The sequence below is a fragment of the Mugil cephalus genome, chromosome 21 (assembly GCF_022458985.1).
Source record: "Mugil cephalus isolate CIBA_MC_2020 chromosome 21, CIBA_Mcephalus_1.1, whole genome shotgun sequence".
In the NCBI taxonomy this organism is placed as follows: Eukaryota; Metazoa; Chordata; class Actinopteri; order Mugiliformes; family Mugilidae; genus Mugil; species Mugil cephalus.
This window is the reverse complement of record NC_061790.1, coordinates 6,375,481-6,396,178: the sequence shown is the minus strand read 5'-3', so window position 1 is coordinate 6,396,178 and position 20,698 is coordinate 6,375,481. Positions and strand designations below refer to the sequence as shown.

The following is a 20,698-nucleotide window of genomic DNA, read 5'->3' as shown; positions in this document are numbered from 1 at the left end:
ACCGCTCGCTTCCCTCCTTCACACAGCACAACCAAAAAGACAGACAGGGAGGGACAGACAGACAGACAGAGCTGGTGAGAGAGAACCAGAGATGCCTTCCTACTCCACCAACATGAGGATGAAGTTCCCCATCGTGGCCTTGCTCTTGGAGATTATCACCATCATCCTGTTTGCAGTGCTTGTGGTCTATGATGATGGGAAAGGTCACGGCCACGGCAGCCATGGCCACAATGACTCTCATCATGACGAACCCCAGGACCCCATGGCCCTGTACCCCAGTAAGTCTACCTGTCTGTGGCTGCATGCTGAGGGATGCTCTGCTCTTGGATGCTTCAGAGTTTACTCACAAAACAGCTTCTGATTCGGTTATAAGATGATGGTTCTATGTGATGGTTAAGACGCATTACTATTACATCTGTTGCATCTTTTCAATTGGTAAAAACCTGTCCTAAAAAAAATGGGGAATGAACCGTCTGCATCTACATCAGGCTGATCAGTTTTAATTTTTAAAAAACAGGAACTTTTTCACAAACCTTCCAAATTTCCAAGCTTTGCTCTAAGACTTTGAAGCTGAAAAGGCCGCCTTCTTTCAGTGGAATAATGTGAATCCTATTTTAAGGGCATAATTATCTGATATCTAATTACTGGTGAACAGAAATAGGAGAATTCGGAGGTGGTTTCCAGAGCAGGTCTGCTGAGTGCAATAAGAGGAATCATGGGGTCGCATCTGTCACAAAGACCATTCAAAAACACGCGGCCGGGGAGTCGAGAGGATCCTGCAGGGACAAGTGTCACGGCTCATGCAGGGGGGGGTCACATGTGATTTATATTAGTTGAATGGAGGTAATGATGGTAAAAATGCAGTTTTGTGTGAGTTGATTGCTTTTTGCGAGTGTGTTTTTTTACAGTCCAGTGGCTTCTTTGCGTCGCGACCTCTTATCTGCATTCAGATGGCTGTGACGTTGAAACCGCATTTTTACTGTATGGTTGTCTGCTCACGATTGGGTGGGGCTGGTTGTGACCCACAGAGATAGCTCTGCATTAAGCCTGAGCATATCTACCACTAAAGAGGGAATGTTTTACAATGTTTTTCCTGTTATTATTACACTTTGTATTACACAAAAGCTAATTTAAAAACACAAAAAATTAAGCTTTATTTGGTTTTGGCAGACTTAAGCAATTACCAGTTTTCCCTCAGCAAAAAATGCATATTATATGAGTATGCAAAAGTCCAAAATTGCTGCATTATTAATATAATATAAAAAAAAAGGGGAACTGTTTTTGCAAAGTTGGACATCAAAGTGCAAAACCATTTTTAATAACGCTGAACAAACTAAAACGGTTTAAAATAACAACTGTATGAATGAGCAGTTTGCAGTTTGCGTGCAGAGACATTCGCTATCTAATGCATACCAGACATCTGCAATTATGGGATCAAAGCAAGATAAACAAGCACCGTAATGTGGACCGGAGCGAGGGAAGCTTTATCATCACGGGAGCAAAATTCACAGTTGACACAGCGAATTCAACTTGAGTTGAAGCACTCTGTGGTAATTTCATCTTAACGAGGAGCTCATACATAAAATGAAAACATCAAAAAGACAAAATTTGCTGCTCCATTTTTTTCCCCGAATCGCTCCGTTAACATCTGCACCGCAGTAACTCCTGAGGGGGGTTCGTCTGAAGATTACCCGTTACCTAACATCTGGGCGTGGTGCCAGCCTATGTTGGCTGCTTTCCCGCTCTATCTCCTCCCCATCGTCAGTCTATAGTTCACTAGAAGCTTCTACTACAATGAACTACAATGAAACCCAGTCTGAGTCACCTGGCTGAGAAAAGGAAGGAGGTCAGAGAGAACTGAGGGGCGAATAGGTTTTCTTCAAATGGATCCAAACCCAATCTCATACCTACAGGGCTAAAATGAGGAAGTTTTAAAACACATACTTTACTCAAAAATGTGTGCATGTGTGCTTCTATCTACCAATGGGGCATGTTAAAATGTGTTGACATACTCCACGTGCAGATATTGTTGATGAAAAATAGGCTTAGATGAATTTAATCTCCTTCGTTATCATCAGCCGCAAGCTGCTGCATCATAAACTACCATGTTCATGTTATTTTTTTTTTGGAACTATGCCATAAAGTAAACACAGTATGGGAGTAGACTCTGGGTTTTCACTTACAAATGAAAAATTACCAATAGTCCTGTCAGAAATTATAATATCCCATGAAGGGCTGATTTTAAGGTACATTTCAACATTTTGGCAAATTTGCTTTCTTGTTGAGAGTTTGATGAGAAGTCATAGCGAGGCCATAGCTTAGCTTAGCATATGGACAAGAAAGTAGCTAGCTAGCTTCACTCTATTTAAAGTCAAAAGAAAATAAAAATGCATCTAGACGTGTACAGGAGACATGTTACTAGTTCTTGACCAGGTGTAATAACTTCCTGCAGCCTCCTCTGGTTGCCTGGCAACCTTAATCCCCCAAGCATCGGTTGGGATTTAAAAACCACCAATGCTAACTGTTTAGCAAACCAAAGACCTGGTACCTTCATGTAAGAAAACACACGTATACTAAAAAGTCGAAGCTGTTGGGAGTATCACCAATTTCTGCAGACATGAGACATGACATTTACAACAAAACTACAATACATAAACTTACTACCATCCGGCTTTACCATCTAATGCAACCACAACCACAAGAGGTGGCCATTTTTCAACACGGTAAATACAACGACACTTGAAGAGAGCAAAAACTCAAGAGCCTTAGAAGTGCTACAAGGCGGATATTTTAACCTTTTCAAAGTATGACGCTTTCCTCTTGTTTCCAGTCATTGTACGCATTGTATTACAGTTCACACTCGCCCATCTCTCAAGAAAAGTGACCGAAGATGTGCGTCAAACTGTAAAAGTATTCCTTTGAGACTGCGGCGTTGGCCATTTCGATTATAAACGTGAGCATGTCCTGTCTAGACAATGGTCGTCACATACGCCTCATTATAACCTTAAGCCTATTGTTTTCCAGCCTACACATATCTCCTCCTTGATCCCCTTTCCATATGATATGCTCGTCATTTCAAGCTTAAAGGCTCTTCAAAATGGGAGTAGACTTCCTGTTTTGGTGATGACATTGAGGGGAGACCCCCCATCCCAAAAAGTACCTGAAGTACCTGAAGTACCTGCAGGTTCATAAAGTATCTCCACTTAAGAGCTACTGAGAATATAGTGAACTATACACATCGATCATGACTGAGTAATTCTGAGCCCTGCTGTCTCCTTGAGTCACACAGCTGAGCACCTCGTCCCGTTGAGGCTGCATCAATTTAAACTTATTAGGATCATATGCACTTAATAGAAAAACAAGCCACACGGCCACAAACCCAACAGGAACAGGTGGGGTAACTTTTCCAGAAGGCCATTCGTTCATTGTGAGTGATTTAATTGCTTTTCCATCCTGGTCGCAGTTGACAATTCATCCCTTGTAGGAGGAAATGAGTCCTGTGAAGTCCACCGACCGCTCAATAAATCATTTAAGCAGCCAAGTTAGGATGAAGACCGTGATAAACAGACAATAACCGAGCTCTAAGCATTTCATAAAAGCGTTTAGATCAGATTCTGTTTCATGGTTGCATTCAAGGTTGAAATGGGAACCATGACCTGTCACTGACCTGCCGCTCTCGTGTCACCAGTGTTTCAGGACGTCCACGTCATGATCTTCATCGGCTTCGGGTTCCTCATGACCTTCCTCAAGAAGTATGGGTTCAGCAGCGTGGGCGTCAACTTGCTCCTGGCCGCCTTCGGCCTGCAGTGGGGCCTCCTCATGCAGGGCATCTGGCACATGGACGACGGCAAGATTAAAGTCAGCATCTTCAAGTACGACTATGTCTTTACCGCAAATATTCTGACACTTAAGGTTTCAAAACAGCCTCAGTTGTCCTCTGCATGTGTAGTTTTTCAAGCTGTTTGACGCGAATGTTGTTCCGAGCGTCACAGACGACTCGCTGACTTATTTCTGTATCTTCTGTCTCTAAACTGACTCCGTGATGTTGACATCAGAGCTCTGTAGGGGTCGTACCATCTGTTTCAGGACTTGGCTTGTCACTGAGCATAATTCTTTGACTCTGGCGGGGGGGCAGACTGAATCTGATTATTTTGTCTGCTCAATAAGAAAATAAACATCACTCATGCAGATGCTCGATAAAGCAAATACTTATTACCCTGAGAGATCGCTTTAGTTTCTGTAAGTGATGAAGCGGTCGCCTGTTTCTCTTCGTTCACCTGCAGAATAATCAACGCAGACTTCAGCACAGCTACAGTCCTCATCTCCTTCGGCGCTGTCCTGGGCAAAACCAGCCCCGTCCAGCTCCTCATCATGACCATTCTGGAGATCACCATCTTCTCCGTCAATGAGCACCTGGTGGCCAACATTCTTGGAGTGAGTCCAGAGCACATGTTCATATAAATACGAAGCATTGCAGTGAAAGCAGAATCGTGTTTAATGCGGGTCTCTTCTAAACAGGCTAATGACGTCGGAGCATCCATGATCATCCACGCTTACGGAGCCTACTTCGGCTTGGCTGTGGCTCGGGTACTTTACAGGCCAGGTTTAAGAAACGGGCACGAGAACGACGGATCCGTTTATCACTCCGATCTGTTCGCAATGATTGGTAAGAAACAGCTACACTTTAAACTGATTTCATTCATTGATGCAGGAGTGTGCAGCAGTGACGGTCCCTTCTCTGGATCAACACTGGCCTTCTGCACTTGTATGAGTAGTGCCACCTGGTGGACACAAACGGCTGTGCAGCCCCGATGAACAGACACCGACCCAAACTGAGCATCAGTTCAAACTAGGGCTGGGCAGTATGACCAAAAATTTAAATCACAGTATTTTTTAAAATTCTGACGGTATCACGGTATATCACTATATTTTTTTCATGCATAATCACGTGTTCACAAAATTTTCTACTGGTTGAGAGCGGAATTAATAACGTAGATTGACTAAGGATGGACTATTCTACTGTGATGATGAATGAATATTGTGAGAATAATCCCACACTAGAGGTAAAACAGGTTTGCACGGCCCCGTGTTAGCGCTGCCTGCTGACGTGGAAATCCGGGGAAGAGTTCGGGGGAAAAAAATTATTGAAAGTTGATGAAATGAATTTATTTTGACATATTTATTGATATTTAAATGTAATTAAACAGCTATGTCTATAATGTCAATAGCAGTGCCACCAGCTACCGTAATAATTGTAGTCTATGCGCAAACATTTTTGTTTCTCATTCATAAAGCTGAAATTGAAAAAAGAATTAAATGTTGACAAGATGAAATGAAGAAGCGGGGACAATTACAGTTTCATTTATTTTGTCATATTTATTCGCATTTAAACATAATTAAACAGCCATGTCTGTAATGTCAATAGCAGTGCGACCAGCTACCGTAATAATTGTAGTGTGCGTGCAACATTTTTTTTCTCATTCCTAAAGCTAAACTTGGGGACACTTTCGGGGACAGCTATGGCCGGGGATTGGGAAACGGGGATTGTCTCCAGAAATCGAGGACATCTGGTCCCCCTAAAAAAACTTTTGGCACAAGTCCTCTGTTCTGCAGCTTCGTTTTTCGGACCGTGCAATCGCACCGTGCGTGTTTAGAATCAGTGTCTTGCAACACAGTTTTCCGAACGCTGTGCTTAAACAAATGCACGGGTATATTGAAATTTCATATCATGACTGGAGAAAAAACGGCATTACCTGGTTCAAACTATTAAAACGTACCCTGACTCACTTACAGTACAATTTGGAATAAAGTTTTGTTTCTTTATCGCTCTCTTCTACAGGAACCGTCTTTTTATGGATGTTCTGGCCCAGCTTCAACTCGGCCATCGCTGATCCAGGCTTCACCCAGCTCACCGCAGTCGTCAACACCTACCTGTCCCTGGCTGCCTGCGTGCTCTCTGCCTACGCCATCTCCAGCCTCGTGGAGCACAAAGGGAAACTGGACATGGTCAGGCAGCATTTCCCCCAGACATAACCAAGATTAATTCATTAAAAAACGAACAAACACAGTCAATTTTAATGTCTCTATAGGTGCACATTCAGAATGCCACCTTGGCCGGTGGCGTTGCTGTGGGAACGTGTGCTGACATGAACATCGGGCCGTTCGGGGCCATGCTGATTGGTTTTGTTGCTGGCATCATCTCCACAGTCGGCTTCAAGTTCCTGTCTGTGAGTGGCACGAGGCAAAAAAGTGAAAAATAAACGCGATACAAAATGTGATGCAACACATGAAGTTAATGAATGGATCCCTCTAAGATTGTAAACTTAATTTCCCTCAAAACATATGAAAATGTCAACACAGACTCTGGGACGATGGTAAATTACAGATAAATAAATGAACAGAACTAGTTATTAGTTGCAAAATCTGACAGAATCCTGCATATCTGGAAGATATAAAGAATGTGTTTTGATTTAAAATAAACTAAATGCAGAAATGCACCTCCAACATACAGTCATTGGGCTAGGGAAGCCATGTACCGTATCAAGTTGGAGAACATCTGATACACGATCAGGGCATCTACGAGAAAACTTTATAATATTTGGGAGCCTTTGTTAATGTTTGTTGAAGATATAGAGGCGGATAATATAAAACCCACTGCCATTCCCCTCTTTATGTCTGCCTATGTTTTATATCTTACACTGTCAAATTCATATTTCACCTTTAATAAAGCGAGTCACCGCGTTTTCTCTTCCTCTGCAGCCCATCCTGGCGTCCAGCCTGGGCATCCAGGATACCTGCGGCGTCCACAATCTGCACGGCATGCCTGGCATCCTGGGCGGCCTGGCTGGCATCGTGGCCGTGGCTTTGGGGAAGAAAGAGTAAGGACCATCTCACTCACCGCGAATCTTGATTATGATACAAATACTACATATATACACAAATCCTATAAATAATGCACATTCAAAGTAATTGCACTGCATTTAAATGCCAGCACTGACGATCCTGTCTCCTCTCCTCCTCTTCCTCCTCCTCCTCCTCCTCCTCCTCCTCCTCCTCCTCAGGGGCAGCGCTGCCATGCAAGCTGCCGCCTTGGCTTCGTCCCTCGGGTTTGCTTTGGTTGGAGGTGCCCTCACAGGTGGGTGGAGATCAAAAACCGAAGCCATACAGGCGACGCACACCAGATAAATTCCTAAAATTCTGCGGCGGCCTAACGATTAATTTTCCTCGCCAAGGTTTCATAATGAAGTTGCCGTTCTGGGGACAGCCTCCAGATCAGAACTGCTTCGACGACTCTATTTACTGGGAGGTGAGAAATCTCTTTCCTCATATCTCCGCCGCAAGTAGGAGATGCATCTGCTTGATTAAGTTATTAAACCTGTGGTTTAGGGATTGCAGCAGGTAGGTGTGGTAGCGTGTCTGTTTAGGACTACGTCATTACAGCACAGAAAAATAATTTGTATAACATGTGTTTCCAGGTTCCTGAGGAGGAAGAAGAGAACGAGGAGAGCTTGGCTCACGCGGATCACTCAAAGAACAAAGGAGAGGTTTAAATATCCGTCCCCTCAGCTAGAAATGAAGAGGAAAAAGGATCAGTTCGCCTCACTGTGCCTGCAGCTAAACATTCGTCTGTTACATTAATGCAATTTGCAAAAACATATAAGGCAGGATTCACACATACAAAGTAACCGCGCTCAGAATAATTTTTTTAATGATTTGTAATTAAGAAGGGCACTGAAAATTTTTACACAAGTCATTTTATTCTAACAATCTAGCAGTGATTTGGTTAAATTTACACACACGAAAACAATCAGGGATTTTCTACACTTAGAGTTTTCATGAATACTCAGCATTCTTCACTGCTGTGCTGATCCACTTGTATAAGCTTTTCGTTATGTTGTTTTATATTATATATATATACATAAAAAAAGCATGTTTTAAGCTATTAGTATTGTGTTTATTTCCCCTCATATGTTCTTTTACATTTCCATACACCCGGCATATATATTTCTGCCAAAGCTCAGGCCGCATTACCTCACTGGAGCCCGGTCCTCTGACGTGGGCAGGGATAGTCGCATAATGTTCCTGTAACTAATGAACCTTTGTGTGTCTTATCTTCTACTACTTCCAAGCATTTTTTTTTTTTTTTTTACACCTTTCTGTGGGCAGCTGCACAATTAAGCATTAGATCGGCCGTCAGTGGGCAAGCTGGGGTTTGTGTTTTACTCCATTTACTATTTAGCGCAAATGTATTCTTAACTGTACATACAGATTTAGTTCTTAGACACAATGACATGGTCAGTTTTATCGAAGCTAAGATGAAGAATAGCCACTGGTACTGAACACTTTTCAGATATCTTTCAAAGAATTTAACAGGAACTTGCGTATTGTTACGAGGTGCAACAATGGCACAGTACAGTTTTACCTTTCTCAGCATACCACAATAAGTATTACGTTGGCATTTTCTGTACCTGTTTTGACTGTTGGTGAATTATTGTTAGTTGAACATCAAAACTTAACACTGAGAGCTAGATGAAACTGACTACACAAAGACGTGATCGGTGTTATTCTGGTTTGTCAAATGAATTCTGACCGAACACTGAAAAGCATCAAGATTTTGTATTTTTATACAGTGGACATATGCTCTTATTTGTATAATATACTAATACTGTCATAATAAATATGTTTTTGTACAATACTGGTGTTCATGTCATGTTTTTGTGACATGTTTTTGTTAAAATAACATTCCTTAGGCCATAAGTCTTCAGTAGGGGGTCCGCGGAGGTCAATGCAAAATATTTAGTTGATAAGACATTTTTTATATAGTCTTTTTAATTATCCCCCACAATTCTCTGGCACGACCACTCGACTGTTGCACATGTTTGAAATAAAAAATGAATATTTGGACCTGTGAATTAGTTAAATAATATAATAGTGAATGTGAAATGATAATAATAAAGTGTATTTATAAATAGCACTAGGATAAGTTTGATATAGAACACATATAGTATTTAGTAGTAGTAGTACTTAATCTCTCTAATGAGTTTGGGGGTTGTTGAGCTAAAAATAAATGTTTTTTATTTTTTTTTTTCAATTTAATTTTATTTTCTTAGCCTGATACATCCACACAACAACTGAATTCAATAGTCCAAACCACAGCCTCCAAATTAAATACACAGTTGAATTAAGAGCTCTCTCGATTGTGAAAATAAAGCTGAATGTCATAACGTTCAAGAGTGAGTGTATGCTAGTCAGTTTATCAGTAATGTATGAGTGTTTAAAAAAATAAGTAAATCGAACATGCAGAAATTATGTCAGCGTTTATTATTTATTCTTTATTTAAGATGTTTTTGTAAATAATATAAATCCATATCAATAAAGTGTTTTTGTTTTTACTCGTTCGCCACGTGAGGGCGTAGGCTGACTCCTGCTCCTCGCGCCTTTGTTTTGAAATAGCCAGCCGCGGTGCATCGTGGGATACAAAATGTCTCCCCAGATTGCAAACTGGTGCTAATTTACCAGACATAACAGGGAATAAATATACGATTTATTCACCTTTTCCTGCTGCTGTGGTGGCAGCATAAATCTTCTGAAGTTAACGTATTATCCCGTCGCCATGGTGAGTTCATAAGCTATATTTTCACAGACATTAGTAGTTTATTTGGTAGCTTATAGTGCGGTTTAGCTTTAGCTTTAACAGCTACGGAATGAATAATTTACGCTTTACAGAGGATGTAAACGACGAGTTTCTTAACTAATCCGCGATTGTGTTTCTTAGGATATGTTTTTTTTATTTGGTGGACAAACTGTAATGTATTGTTTGTTTAATAGCTAACGCGTTTCGCTGGAGCTCAGATCGGATTTCGATTTAAAAAATGTCCCTTGTCCGCGTTCAGGACGCAGATACACGCACAAACAATGAAACTTTTCTCTGTGTTTCTAGTCAACGAAAGATGAGTGCAAGGTGTCCAGTTCCACGTCAAGCACAAAAGAGAGGAAGAGATCGAGGAGCGGAGGTAAAAACATCCAGTGACTCTGACCTTCTCTCGTGACAACTACCTGTAGTTAAAGGTTCACCTGCACGTGAGGCTGCAGCACCTCATGGACCCACGGTGGATTAAAAGTCAGGTCACAAAAAGTGGTCGTCAGAAAATCTCATTAAAGAGCTGATTTTATTAGCCAGAAACGCGCAGTTGCCAAAACATTTGTAAACTTGTGACAATGAATGCATTATAATCCGCTGGTCTTCCACTAAATCTTTGGTTTATGAAAGTTATAACGATCCGTTCATGTTGAGAAGGTGTAACAAAGATGATATTTCAACAGTGTAATCATTGTAGAGTCAGTGGTGCTAACCGTATTGAATGAAACACAATGTTGTGTTGGTTTTTTGGTTGTTTGACTAAAGTTACTTCCACAGTTATTTTAGTGCAGGACTATTGTATAATAATGCATTTGTTTTCAAAAATGTGCCCAATAAACTGGCAATGTTTAACTGTTTAAAAATATCTATATTCTATAAAAATATATGTATTATGTTTTCAGTGCACCAGCTGGTGTACAGAGAACTACAGTAGAACTGTATACTTTTACTTGTATGTGCAAAACAAAGTAAAATTACCTTGTGGTGTTTAAATTAAGTCATAAAAGGAATTATTAAGAGTCTAGTATGCACTGCACTGTCAGATTAGTGTTGTGATATCAGTCAAGTGGAATGAAAAATGGCTGCATTTACATCATTATTACATGTTTACATATACATCACTACATACATTTGTAGTGTGAGTGTGTGCAGGCTGTGGACATGATGCTAATTAATCTGATGTAAAATAATCTGTTGTTTCAGGGCGGGAAAAAAGGAAGCGGAAACGCAGCCGTAGCAGATCTTCCTCGTCGTCCTCTTCAAGCTCATCTTCGTCGTCTTCATCCTCATCGTCCTCCTCTTCGTCTTCATCTTCAGGCTCATCGTACTCATCCAGCAGCAGCCGGAGTAGCTCCAGCAGTAGCGGTAAGTAAATGAGGACTATGTAGTCTTTTTTTTTGTTGTTGTTGTTTTTCATATTGATATTACACTTAACTCACTGTTGAATGTTTGTTGTTTTCAGACTCTCGCAGTAAATCAAGAAAACACTCTAAGAAAAGGAAAAAAGAGAAACACAAAAAAGTAATTTTCCACACGTTGAGCATCTTCCATCCTCACATTTGTTCAAATCTCACAGAAACCTGAATTTATTTCTTTTCTGTTCTGAACCAGAAAGGGAAGAAAGAGAAGCGACATAAACACAAGAAAGACAAGAAATCAAAAGGAGGAGAAGATAACTCGGGACCTGTACAAATATCCAAGGTAGCAAACGCTGAGTAACGGTCTGTTTGTTTTGTTTTTAGCCTGGGAAAGTTTCTCTTTTTATGGTGTCCCGTTTTTATCATTATTATCTGTATAATATATTTAGCAAAATGTGTTCGTGCTTTTCCAGACAGTTGTTTTAATTGTGAACATTAAACATTAGTCATAGATATTGTCACACTTCACGCTCCTCCACCTCTGAACGCTCGAGTTCACCTCGTCAGCACCTAAAGTCACGCTCGAACATCCTGCCAACAACTCCAATCCACACTTTAGTCAAAGACACTGATGTTTTTAGAACATTTTTGAATTTATTTATCAAATATTAGCAAAGCTGCTAATCTGATGTGTGTCGCGGCTGCAGAACTTGCCTGTAGACGTTGCGCTTCTTGTTATTAAAAATTCTTCTTTTTTTTTTTTTTGCAGTACTTGAAGGACAGGAAAAAAGGCAAGTACAGCATGATTTCAGGGAAGAAGATAAAGATGAAAGTCAAGAAGTCAAAGAAAGACAAACAGGTAATGTCACAGTTTTTTCCATGTAAGCCAGTGAGCGCGTTTTCTAGACTTTCATCTCACATGCACCTTGTTTTTGTTCTGTGGCAGCGGGATAAAAATCGAGCGGAGCTTCTCGACTTCCTCAACTCGACCCTGTGATGCACCAGTCCTGTTGGTTCGGGAACAGACGCATCAGCAGAACTCAGGAAACAACAAGTCGACCTTTCCAGGTGAACACAACCGGAGAGTTTTCTGAGGATGTGATGGTGAATATACGATGCGTCGCCACATAGGGGCAGCACCAAGCTGGACGGAGCGAAGCAGCGAGACTAGTTGCTACATTTTCACCACGATGCCGCGCGGGCGGCCTGCTCCTCAGCACAGTCTGGTAGCTCTTGTAAGATAATAATTGTTAATGATGAGCAGTGTCGTTCAGATTTTTTAACCGTGGACAACTAGATCGCACATAAATGGAAAACCGGTCAGCAAACATGCCACCCCGCCAAGCTTAACGAATCAATTTAAAATTGCAAACCGTTAAAAACATTGAGAGGAGTTGTATCAAGATAGAAGCAGAAGAACAAGAGATTGTCGTATATGTCTTGTCTTCCTTGTTTGAACTGGGCACCAACACCTGTAGCTTTGAGCCTCACGTTGAAAGTGTTTGGTAAATCCACACCAATAGATTTTTATTTTCCATTTTCAAACTCGTAGACTTCAGCCAAGCAACACTGACCGGTGGTGGCACCTTTTAGTATATTAATCGGACTCCGCATACAGAAGTCCCTTCGTTTCTGTTCACATGTGCTGTAGCGTTCTCTACATCTGTAAACAGCTTTTAGACTTGAAATCAGCTCTTTAAATCTATAGTTTTACATGCTCTCAGTGGCTTTGTTCACTTCAACAATATTTCCAACTTAGCTGCTTGGACACCGAATAAAATGACATTCATTTAAGATACATGTGTTCACGTGCCTCTAATTAATCAGAATTGAGCTTGAAACGCAGCTGTTTCTGTCCCTCGATTACACCACGTAGGGGTGGACTCATTCATGTCGACATTACTTCATATACGAATGTCCATACGTTACTTATTTTCTTTTTTTTTTTGTAGATAACTAAGTGTAATGTTCCCACAGTGAATCCTGGTTGTGAGAACTCGTGTTTTCGGTGCGAAGACTGAGAATTGACTCTGCTTTATTTGAGGAGGACCGTATGATTTAAAACATGTACTCGCGCAGGTAATATTTTGATATCATTTTAAATAAACCGTAATGTAAAAAAATACAGCGATTGTTAGTCATTTGAAACCGGTGGAAATCTTTATATGATGAAGGAGCAAACCTGTTGTGTACTGTCGAGTGTTTGTGTGTGTGACAGGTGGAAAAGAAAAAGCAATTAAACTGCTGGAAAGAGTTTAGTTTGAAAGGTTTTACTCAAAAGTCTCGGATGATTATTTCTTTTCTTTACATGAATATTGTGTAGATAATCCAGAGCGCCGGAGGAACGCTTTCAGTCTGTTGACCTTGGATAATGAATTCAGCTGTTGAGCACGACTCGTTTTTGACCGACGTGAACAGTTGTTGAGAGGCGATGTTCAAAAGATTCTGTCGTGAAACACCTTTCACGTCACAGACCGTTTGTGTAGTCGGAAAAAAGTCGGAAAAACCTTTCAACTACATAAACATCTTTAACACCATGAATAGTCCTCTGCTTAGATGCTAAATCTCTACAAAGTGAGAGGCATCACTGCTAGAGGTGATAATCTCAATAAAACAAACTTCTTTGCCAAGACACGAAATCTGAGAAAACCCCCCGACATCACCCGAAAAAGTAGGATCAAATGCTGAGCGGTCTGATAAAGTAGGATTAAGGATTCCATCCCGGCGCAAACAAGACTGATACCTGCAGCAGCATTCGCCTCTGAAACGTCCCACTGTCATCTCCGTGCCCTGAACGCCTCGCATCAGACGACCCTGCTGCTGCTGGCTCCCTTGAACCTGAAGTCGGGCATGCTCCACACCCTCTGCGGCCGCTCCTCCCTGTCCGTCCCCCTCTCCACGTCCTCCGACACCGTTTTGAGGTCGCTCAGCCCCGTCCCGTCGGCCGCGGCCGAAGTCAGGCCCACCGTGCTCCCGAACGGGTTGATCTTGATCCGGGACCGGAAGTTCACGAGGGACGTGCTCATGGCGCGTTTGTTGTTCCACTGGCGGGCGAGCCGCTGCGCCTCCTCCTCCTCCTTCAGGTGGTCCAGAGCCTCCATGAGGACGGAGCGGAAGAGGCCGGACACCTCGTGCGCCTCGGGCTCATTGGCCTGCATGACCTCCCTGAACCTGCACAGAGCGAGAGAGGACGCAGGGAAGTGAACGCTTGTGGTTTGATCTGCGAAAACCTGTGAAAATGTCATTATGCACTAAACAAGGAGAACTGAAAGAGGAAGCTGAAAGTCACATTTCTGGCTCTTCAGCTGTAAATGCTCCTCTGTTTTCACCAACTACCCGCAGCTGACAAATGTTCATGTTGATATTTGGTGATTTTTTTGAAACGCTGCCGGCTGCAGGTGGAAATTTGGTTGATGAGAGCAGTGGGATCAAATAAAACAGTTTCAGGGTGATAAAATGACATAAAAAAAAAAAAGAAATGGTTTCTAACCAGGGCTGTTTGAAGACACGGCCCTGTTTCTAACACACAAATGTTCAAACCTTTCTGGTACAGGTACATGCACATTTAATCTATTTTTAACAAATATTAAAAAAGAAATGGCAACACAATCAGTCGGTTTCAACATGTCGTTGCCATCACATCAGTCCTTACAAACACAATGGCGTGGCATTCGTCCCTGCAGCGACTAGATGACGACGGCACAGAAAACGTGGATATCAAGTTCACATGCAGGTGGATGATAAATAATCTTTTGTACCAGGGTTTTACTCAGCCACAAAAGAACACCACCCTAATGGTAAATGTGATAAAAGGCCACCGGATCACACAGCCATCAGCTCCCCAGCAGGCATGACAAGCACACTCCTGCCAAACTCCCAATTACTCCTCCTTTTTCCTCCTAACAAGAGGCGGCTGAGGCCCTTAACAAGCCTTTAAATAGACTCCGGTCGGAGAAGCTGCTGCTCTGCCTGGGCTTCCTGTTAGCGGATGATTGGTCTCGGTTTTGCACTTCTACACAAAGCACGGCTCAGAAGAGAAATAATTTTTTATTGTTGTGTATCTTGTTCAATTTAGCCAACACTGTTTATGTTATTGGCCAAAATACGTGATCCCAAATTGACTTAGACTTGCTTTATCTTTAAATAAAGAACAGCTAGACAAAATCAAGGTTATTGATTAAAGATGAGTGGGAGTTTTCAACCCTAGTTCTGCATCAAACAAGCGCCACTGACTCAGAAGACGCGGATAAAGCTCACTACCGGTATGTGAAGTAACAATGATAATCATTGTAATGTAACACTCTTGGTGGAGACGAAACACATTTAAAAAGGACAGGGAATGTCCCAGCTAAGCAAAGGACCCCCCCTCCACGAGATGGAAAAGAATATTCTGCAGTTTTAGAGATGCTCCGACTCAGTGGTTTGGCTCATGTGTCTGATATATACACCATGCACTGATAACCAGATAATCAGTATGTTCACTTGATCCAGGTATTGGCTCATTTCTGCATGTTTTGTGACGTCATAAAACCTTTATTTACCATTGAGAAATGGTAAATAAATCTATTGCTATGCAGAGAAACACAAAATGCAACCCTAAATTTACAGCATTTTTAATACAAATTTAAAAATGACTATGAACTCTTTAGAAAAAAAGTATTAAGAAAGATTCAATACAAATAGGACCTCATTTACTTATTAATTACTGTACATTTTATTTAGAATAATCTAATTAGGCTACAAGTCAGTATTTAAATTCAATAAATAAAATAAAACATAAAAATAATCTCCTTTTCTCTTCGCTATCTCTAAAAGCATCATTTAATTTATGTTCACAGCCTGTCTGACAATTGAGCTCTTCGCCTTTATGTAGCTAATTAAATTCCCAAAACATGTTCCTCCCGGTCCCTGTTGTTTTTGTGACTTTCATTTAGCGTTTAGCGCCTCACTGCTCACTCACATTAATGCTGTCAAACTCTTAACAAGACACCCGAGACCTCGGCGGCTTTCTGTGAACAGATGTTGACCGGAGCTCAAGAAGTCTCTGCTGCAGATTAAAGGACGGAGACACCGAATAACATAACAGAGCGTTGGATGATGGAGAAGCTGGGGTCCGGCTGATCAGCTTCATTAACAAAACCTTCCCAAAGGTGACGTGAAGTCCTGAAAATCATACCCCACAAGGGTATTTAAGATTTGTGATCTGGATCTGATATTTCCTCCACTAAATGGTTCATTTCAAGGCTACTTTTAACTCATGGGAGTGTAGACAGAAAGTCTAATAGATTTAAAGGACGACCTCCACACAAATCCAAGTTGTGTGGCAGTGAAACCAAAGTAAAACCCAAGAGAGCAAAGCAGCATTACATACATTTTTAAATTAAACCAGAGACAATGAGAGAACAACTTTCTTTGTTGCAACAACTCAAAACATCTGGTTTATAACAGACGATACCAACCACACATAAGCTTATCAGACTTTCTTTTAGACTCTTAGCAATGGTCCAGTATGAAACAAATCTTTAGATTACCATGGCATTTTGTACAAACATTCCTGGTGCCCAAAGGACAAATCCACCAATGTGTCCTCAGGGGCCACCGTGACTTTAGTATCTGAGAAAACCTTACCTATAATTTAATGTCAAAATCTTGTGGCATTTAAAACACTGCTTTAAATTGTATTGCTTTGGTTAATGTTTAGTAAATGCTGGAAATAAAAACTATGCTCATTAGCCTTTACAGTACTGGAATTAGCTAATGTTAGCATGCTACCACGCAAAACTGTTAACCTTGTACCACATTAGCATGTTAGCATAGGGAGTTACGGGTATTGTAGTAAAAAACAAAGCAAAATAAAAAAAAACTAAACACATACTAGGAATAATAATACACATATTGTTAGCGTGATATACAAGGCGTTCACGCTCTCACACCACAAAAATGCTAAAATTCGCCGCACATACACTTTAGAAGACATTAGTAATCTATGAATGGATGGAGCGAAAGCTGCTGTGATTCAATCAGCAACCAATCAGAAAACACCAGCGACCAATCAGCCAATCAGAAAATATCCGCGGCCATTCAGCCAATCACAAAATACTATCTGTCGTTGCCAGGTGAAATACGAGCGTCCTAACCGCGCCTTCGACGAATGCGCGAAAATGTGCTTTTGTGAAAGAACAACTGAAGAAGAAATACGCGTAAGGCTTCTCCCTACTCCTTTTTGAATATTGTAGACAAATATTCGTTGTTTTGTTCGAAATAAAGCATTCATTCATATTACCATGTATTAGCATTTAGCTCCAAACTCAAATCCTTATCAAATAAGTAATGGTAAGCTAACATAACTAGCCAACTAACTAAGGCAATTAGTAGTAGTAAGTAGTGAAACTAATTATTTAACAACTAATCTACAAAGGTTTTAAATAAAATGTGACTTCAGTGTCCCACAATATCAGTTTATGTCAGTTGTGTGATTTTTTTTACTTGAGTATGACGAGGCCGCAGCAGGACGGGGGCACCTTGGAGCAGAGGTCCTCCAGGCCGATCCTCTCCCCGGTGCTGATGCTGAAGGAGGAGCGGGGGGTGCTGGCCAGCCAGCTGTAGTCCACCCCGGTCTTCAGGCGCCGGTACTCGTTCTCCCTCTCCCTCTGCTGCCTCTCGGCCTCCTTCAGCTGCCAGCTGAACTCCAGCATCAGGGTGTCGGTGACCACGTCGGACGGGTCCCGGCGGGGCGTCCGGTAGTAGGGCTCGTTCCAGCTGAACCAGGAGGCCATGGCCTTGTCCTCCTCCGCCGCCTCCTGATGAGGGAGAGACGGTCAGAGATGGAGTCACGACTCTTATGACGACTGTAGATGGGAGCTTAAAATATTGCTGCCAAGAACATGAAGCGTTTGCCCAGATGAACTCGTTTAATCAAGGCCAGAATCCACTGCCTCAGTTCTCGTTTTTCCCCCCACAGCTATTTAAAGTAATGAGACACTTTTGAAAGGTTAGGCAGTCACTGAAATCTCTCCACTATGTGCCGAGTTTAAAAGGAGACGCCATTAAAACTAAACAAACAGTCTTGAGTCCGTGTGCAGCTGTTATGCTGAATATTTAATTGACTACCTCGACAGCCTGTTCAATTCTTGTTTACCACATAGAAAACATGCACTCTGCATAATTTAGCCGGAGCCACCACGTCCGCTGAAGTGTGCTCCACATCTGGCCGTTTTCCTGAAAGACAGCTCGAACCCACGCTGCCCTCTTTGTTCCACAGGTGTCACGTCCACTCACACAGATGGCGCATTCAGGCCGATCATTAGCGAGTCTTTTGTTTGAAGGTTTTTCATGTGAAGAAAGTACAAAAACTCAACCGAGTGGGCCTCTGATTCATGAGTCTATTATTAAAAATGAAAAGACTTAATTTGATTTTGCAATCAACGCACTTCTTACATGTGAATGTCTGCTTTTTTTTGTGATAGTGAACTGAATATGAGCTGGAATGATTGATCAATGAAGCATTTTTTGCCCCTAGGGGTGCACATTCAAGAAATTCATGACCTTTTTTTATGTTGCATTGAAATCTGAGAAGATCTTAAGCAAACAGGTTTTCCAGATGAATCAGAAATGCAAATCATCATCATGATTTCTGTCATTTAATAGGTCAAATTATTAAATAAATGAAAAATACGTGAGAAAATATTTCAGATTTGAAAATATTAAAGAGTATTTATGAAGGTTGCAGATTACACGTATAGTAATACTGTATTTTTTTTTTTTATCATGAGTTAATTTATATTTTTAATTTACTCCTTTAATCTTAACCTGTTTACGGGCCGAGGTTTTCTTCCAAACCCCAGGAGCTGTGCATGTTTGACTGAAGTGGGTCTGGATCTCTGCTTTGCCTCAGATTAGCAACGTGAGCGGGGAAAAGGTTTCACTTCGGAGCGACAGAGTGGGATTAGTGGCAGGCCCGCTCATACCTACTGTATCCACCAGCTGTGAGGTGAGTGACCCTTCGACAGATGGAAACAGAATGAATAATAAACGAATGGACGCGGCCGGAGCGGCTGCTATTTTCAGTTTATCTCATTTAAGCTTTTTAAATTAATCATATAATAGTTTGGTGTATCCCTAAATTGTCAGAACACATTGATTTGAACTTTTTTTCAGGTACAATCCAAGCCGTTATTTAAATTTTAAATAGATTTGGTAATGGAATAGTAAAAATTGTCTTTGCTTACCTCTCCTTCTGTCTTTTAAGTTTGTCTTGGACTCCTCGTTAAATACAATCACCTTAGAGCGTAATGCTCATAGTCCCGTGAACGCAGGAGGCTAGATGGATAAGACAAGGCAGGCTGAATGAACAGCAGATAGAGACAAGAGATGGTCTCTCTCTCTTTCTCCTCCTTCCCGTCCTCTTACAGCATTATCTCCACCTCTCTCCCTCTACGTCTCTCCTCCTCCTCCTCCCAGGAGCCTCTCTGGCCTGCCTTTACTTGTTGCGGGAGGTTGGGGGCACCATCTCCAATGGGATCCATCGGATCACGGCCCCTGATGAAGTGCTTGTGTAGCTTTTTTTTACGATCCGCCGTTGCCATAGCGATGCTCCTAAGCCTATTTGTCCACAGTAAGCTCCATCAGCTGAAAGGGAGCTGGAGAGCGATGAAGAGGCAGATAAAGAGGACGGAGTGGGCTGAGAGGCAGAGATGGAAAGAGGGAGATAAATCAGAGGAGGCTGTTTTTTGAGGACGGGGCCGGCTGCAGCTCGGCCGAGTGGAGTTAACGGCGCAACATGTGCAGGAGGTCACCCCCCCCCAGCAGCTCTTGCGTGAACCGTAACGGGGTCGGAAATGTGCTGATTACAGGAGGAAGTGTTTGTTTGTTAGCGTGTGAGTGTGATGCAGACGACGATGGGGAAGCGGGAGAGAAGCAGGCCAGAGAGTGAATGTGCAGTCGGTGGTTGTGTAGGTGGATATCAAGGTTTGTTGGTTCGTTCCGTGAGTAGGTGTGAGCAGCAAACCCTCAGACGGTTTCTTTCTGCACATATTCACAATAACCTTAAAATCCCCATCACAACACCACCACCACCGCAGCAGCAACATCCTCCTCCTCCTCCTCCTCCTCAAGGTCACACCGCCGAATAAAACGCTGGGGGAACTGAACTCCACTAGTGTGAGAATAGTGTACTTTATAAAGAGAATCATCTGGGCTCAGTTTCTAGGGGTTCTATTCAATTTCACAGCCGGAAGATAGAATGGAATAGAATAGAATAGAATAAAATAGAACAGAACAGAACAGAATAGAATAGAATAGAATAGAATAGAATAGAATAGAATAGAATAGAATAGAATAGAAAACCTTTATTTGTCCCACAATGGGGAAATTGCAGTTTGCAACAATATACACAGGGGCAGAAAAGTAACAAGAATAAAGAGTGGACTGTGTAAAAAACAAATAATAAGATTCAAAAAATTAAATAGAATACAATAAACAATATACAAGTATTGGCGTCCGTGCATAAGATAAGATAAGATGTCTTTATTCGTCCCACAGTGGAGAAAATCTCACTGTTAGCAACAGCAGAGACATTCAGCAATCACACACACAGAGGCACAAATGGGTGGACTACAAAATAAAACTAAGACTGTAAAAAAATACGAAAGATATATTAACAAAGCAGCATTCAAGTAGGTTAAGTAATGTAGAAAAATGA

General features: G+C 41.6%; 3 protein-coding genes across 4 annotated transcripts; 2 read left to right on the top strand and 1 right to left on the bottom strand.

Annotated features, from left to right (window-relative positions):
- On the top strand, positions 1-8,695 carry rhag (Rh associated glycoprotein). 2 transcript variants are annotated; one of them, XM_047573307.1, is made up of 10 exons: positions 1-278; positions 3,689-3,872; positions 4,284-4,434; positions 4,519-4,666; positions 5,840-6,006; positions 6,090-6,227; positions 6,760-6,878; positions 7,062-7,135; positions 7,233-7,306; positions 7,476-8,695. In XM_047573307.1, the coding sequence occupies exons 1-10, from the start codon at positions 92-94 to the stop codon at positions 7,548-7,550; spliced, it is 1,317 nt and encodes a 438-aa protein (XP_047429263.1). In that variant the 5' UTR covers positions 1-91; the 3' UTR covers positions 7,551-8,695. The 2 variants fall into 2 exon arrangements, with proteins under 2 accessions (XP_047429263.1, XP_047429264.1); XM_047573308.1 differs by lacking the exon at positions 1-278 and adding an exon at positions 821-843.
- Positions 8,696-9,446: 751 nt separating this feature from the next.
- Positions 9,447-13,271, top strand: si:ch211-22i13.2 (uncharacterized protein LOC553945 homolog). Its single transcript, XM_047573310.1, has 7 exons — positions 9,447-9,616; positions 9,941-10,013; positions 10,844-11,005; positions 11,103-11,161; positions 11,252-11,341; positions 11,768-11,857; positions 11,945-13,271. The coding sequence occupies exons 1-7, from the start codon at positions 9,614-9,616 to the stop codon at positions 11,993-11,995; spliced, it is 528 nt and encodes a 175-aa protein (XP_047429266.1). The 5' UTR covers positions 9,447-9,613; the 3' UTR covers positions 11,996-13,271.
- On the bottom strand, positions 13,253-19,451 carry rd3 (retinal degeneration 3, GUCY2D regulator). Its single transcript, XM_047573309.1, has 3 exons — positions 19,227-19,451; positions 17,485-17,798; positions 13,253-14,169 (listed from the first exon to the last, which is right to left on the bottom strand). Exons 2-3 carry the CDS (start codon positions 17,772-17,774, stop codon positions 13,803-13,805), a joined length of 657 nt encoding a protein of 218 aa, XP_047429265.1. The 5' UTR covers positions 17,775-17,798; positions 19,227-19,451; the 3' UTR covers positions 13,253-13,802.
- Between the last annotated feature and the right edge of the window lie 1,247 nt (positions 19,452-20,698).

Bases quoted from the DNA above. Each gene is read 5' to 3' on its own strand.
- si:ch211-22i13.2 (XM_047573310.1), top strand. The intron at 10,014-10,843 runs GTAAAAACATCC...CTGTTGTTTCAG, and splicing joins GAAGAGATCGAGGAGCGGAG to GGCGGGAAAAAAGGAAGCGG. The intron at 11,342-11,767 runs GTAGCAAACGCT...TTTTTTTTGCAG, and splicing joins GACCTGTACAAATATCCAAG to TACTTGAAGGACAGGAAAAA.
- rhag (XM_047573307.1), top strand. From the start codon at position 92: ATGCCTTCCTACTCCACCAACATGAGGATGAAGTTCCCCATCGTGGCC. The intron at 3,873-4,283 runs GTACGACTATGT...GTTCACCTGCAG, and splicing joins ATTAAAGTCAGCATCTTCAA to AATAATCAACGCAGACTTCA. The intron at 6,879-7,061 runs GTAAGGACCATC...CCTCCTCCTCAG, and splicing joins GTGGCTTTGGGGAAGAAAGA to GGGCAGCGCTGCCATGCAAG.
- rd3 (XM_047573309.1), bottom strand. From the start codon at position 17,774: ATGGCCTCCTGGTTCAGCTGGAACGAGCCCTACTACCGGACGCCCCGC. The intron at 14,170-17,484 runs GTAAAAAAAATC...CGCTCTGTGCAG, and splicing joins TGCGGCCTCGTCATACTCAA to GTTCAGGGAGGTCATGCAGG.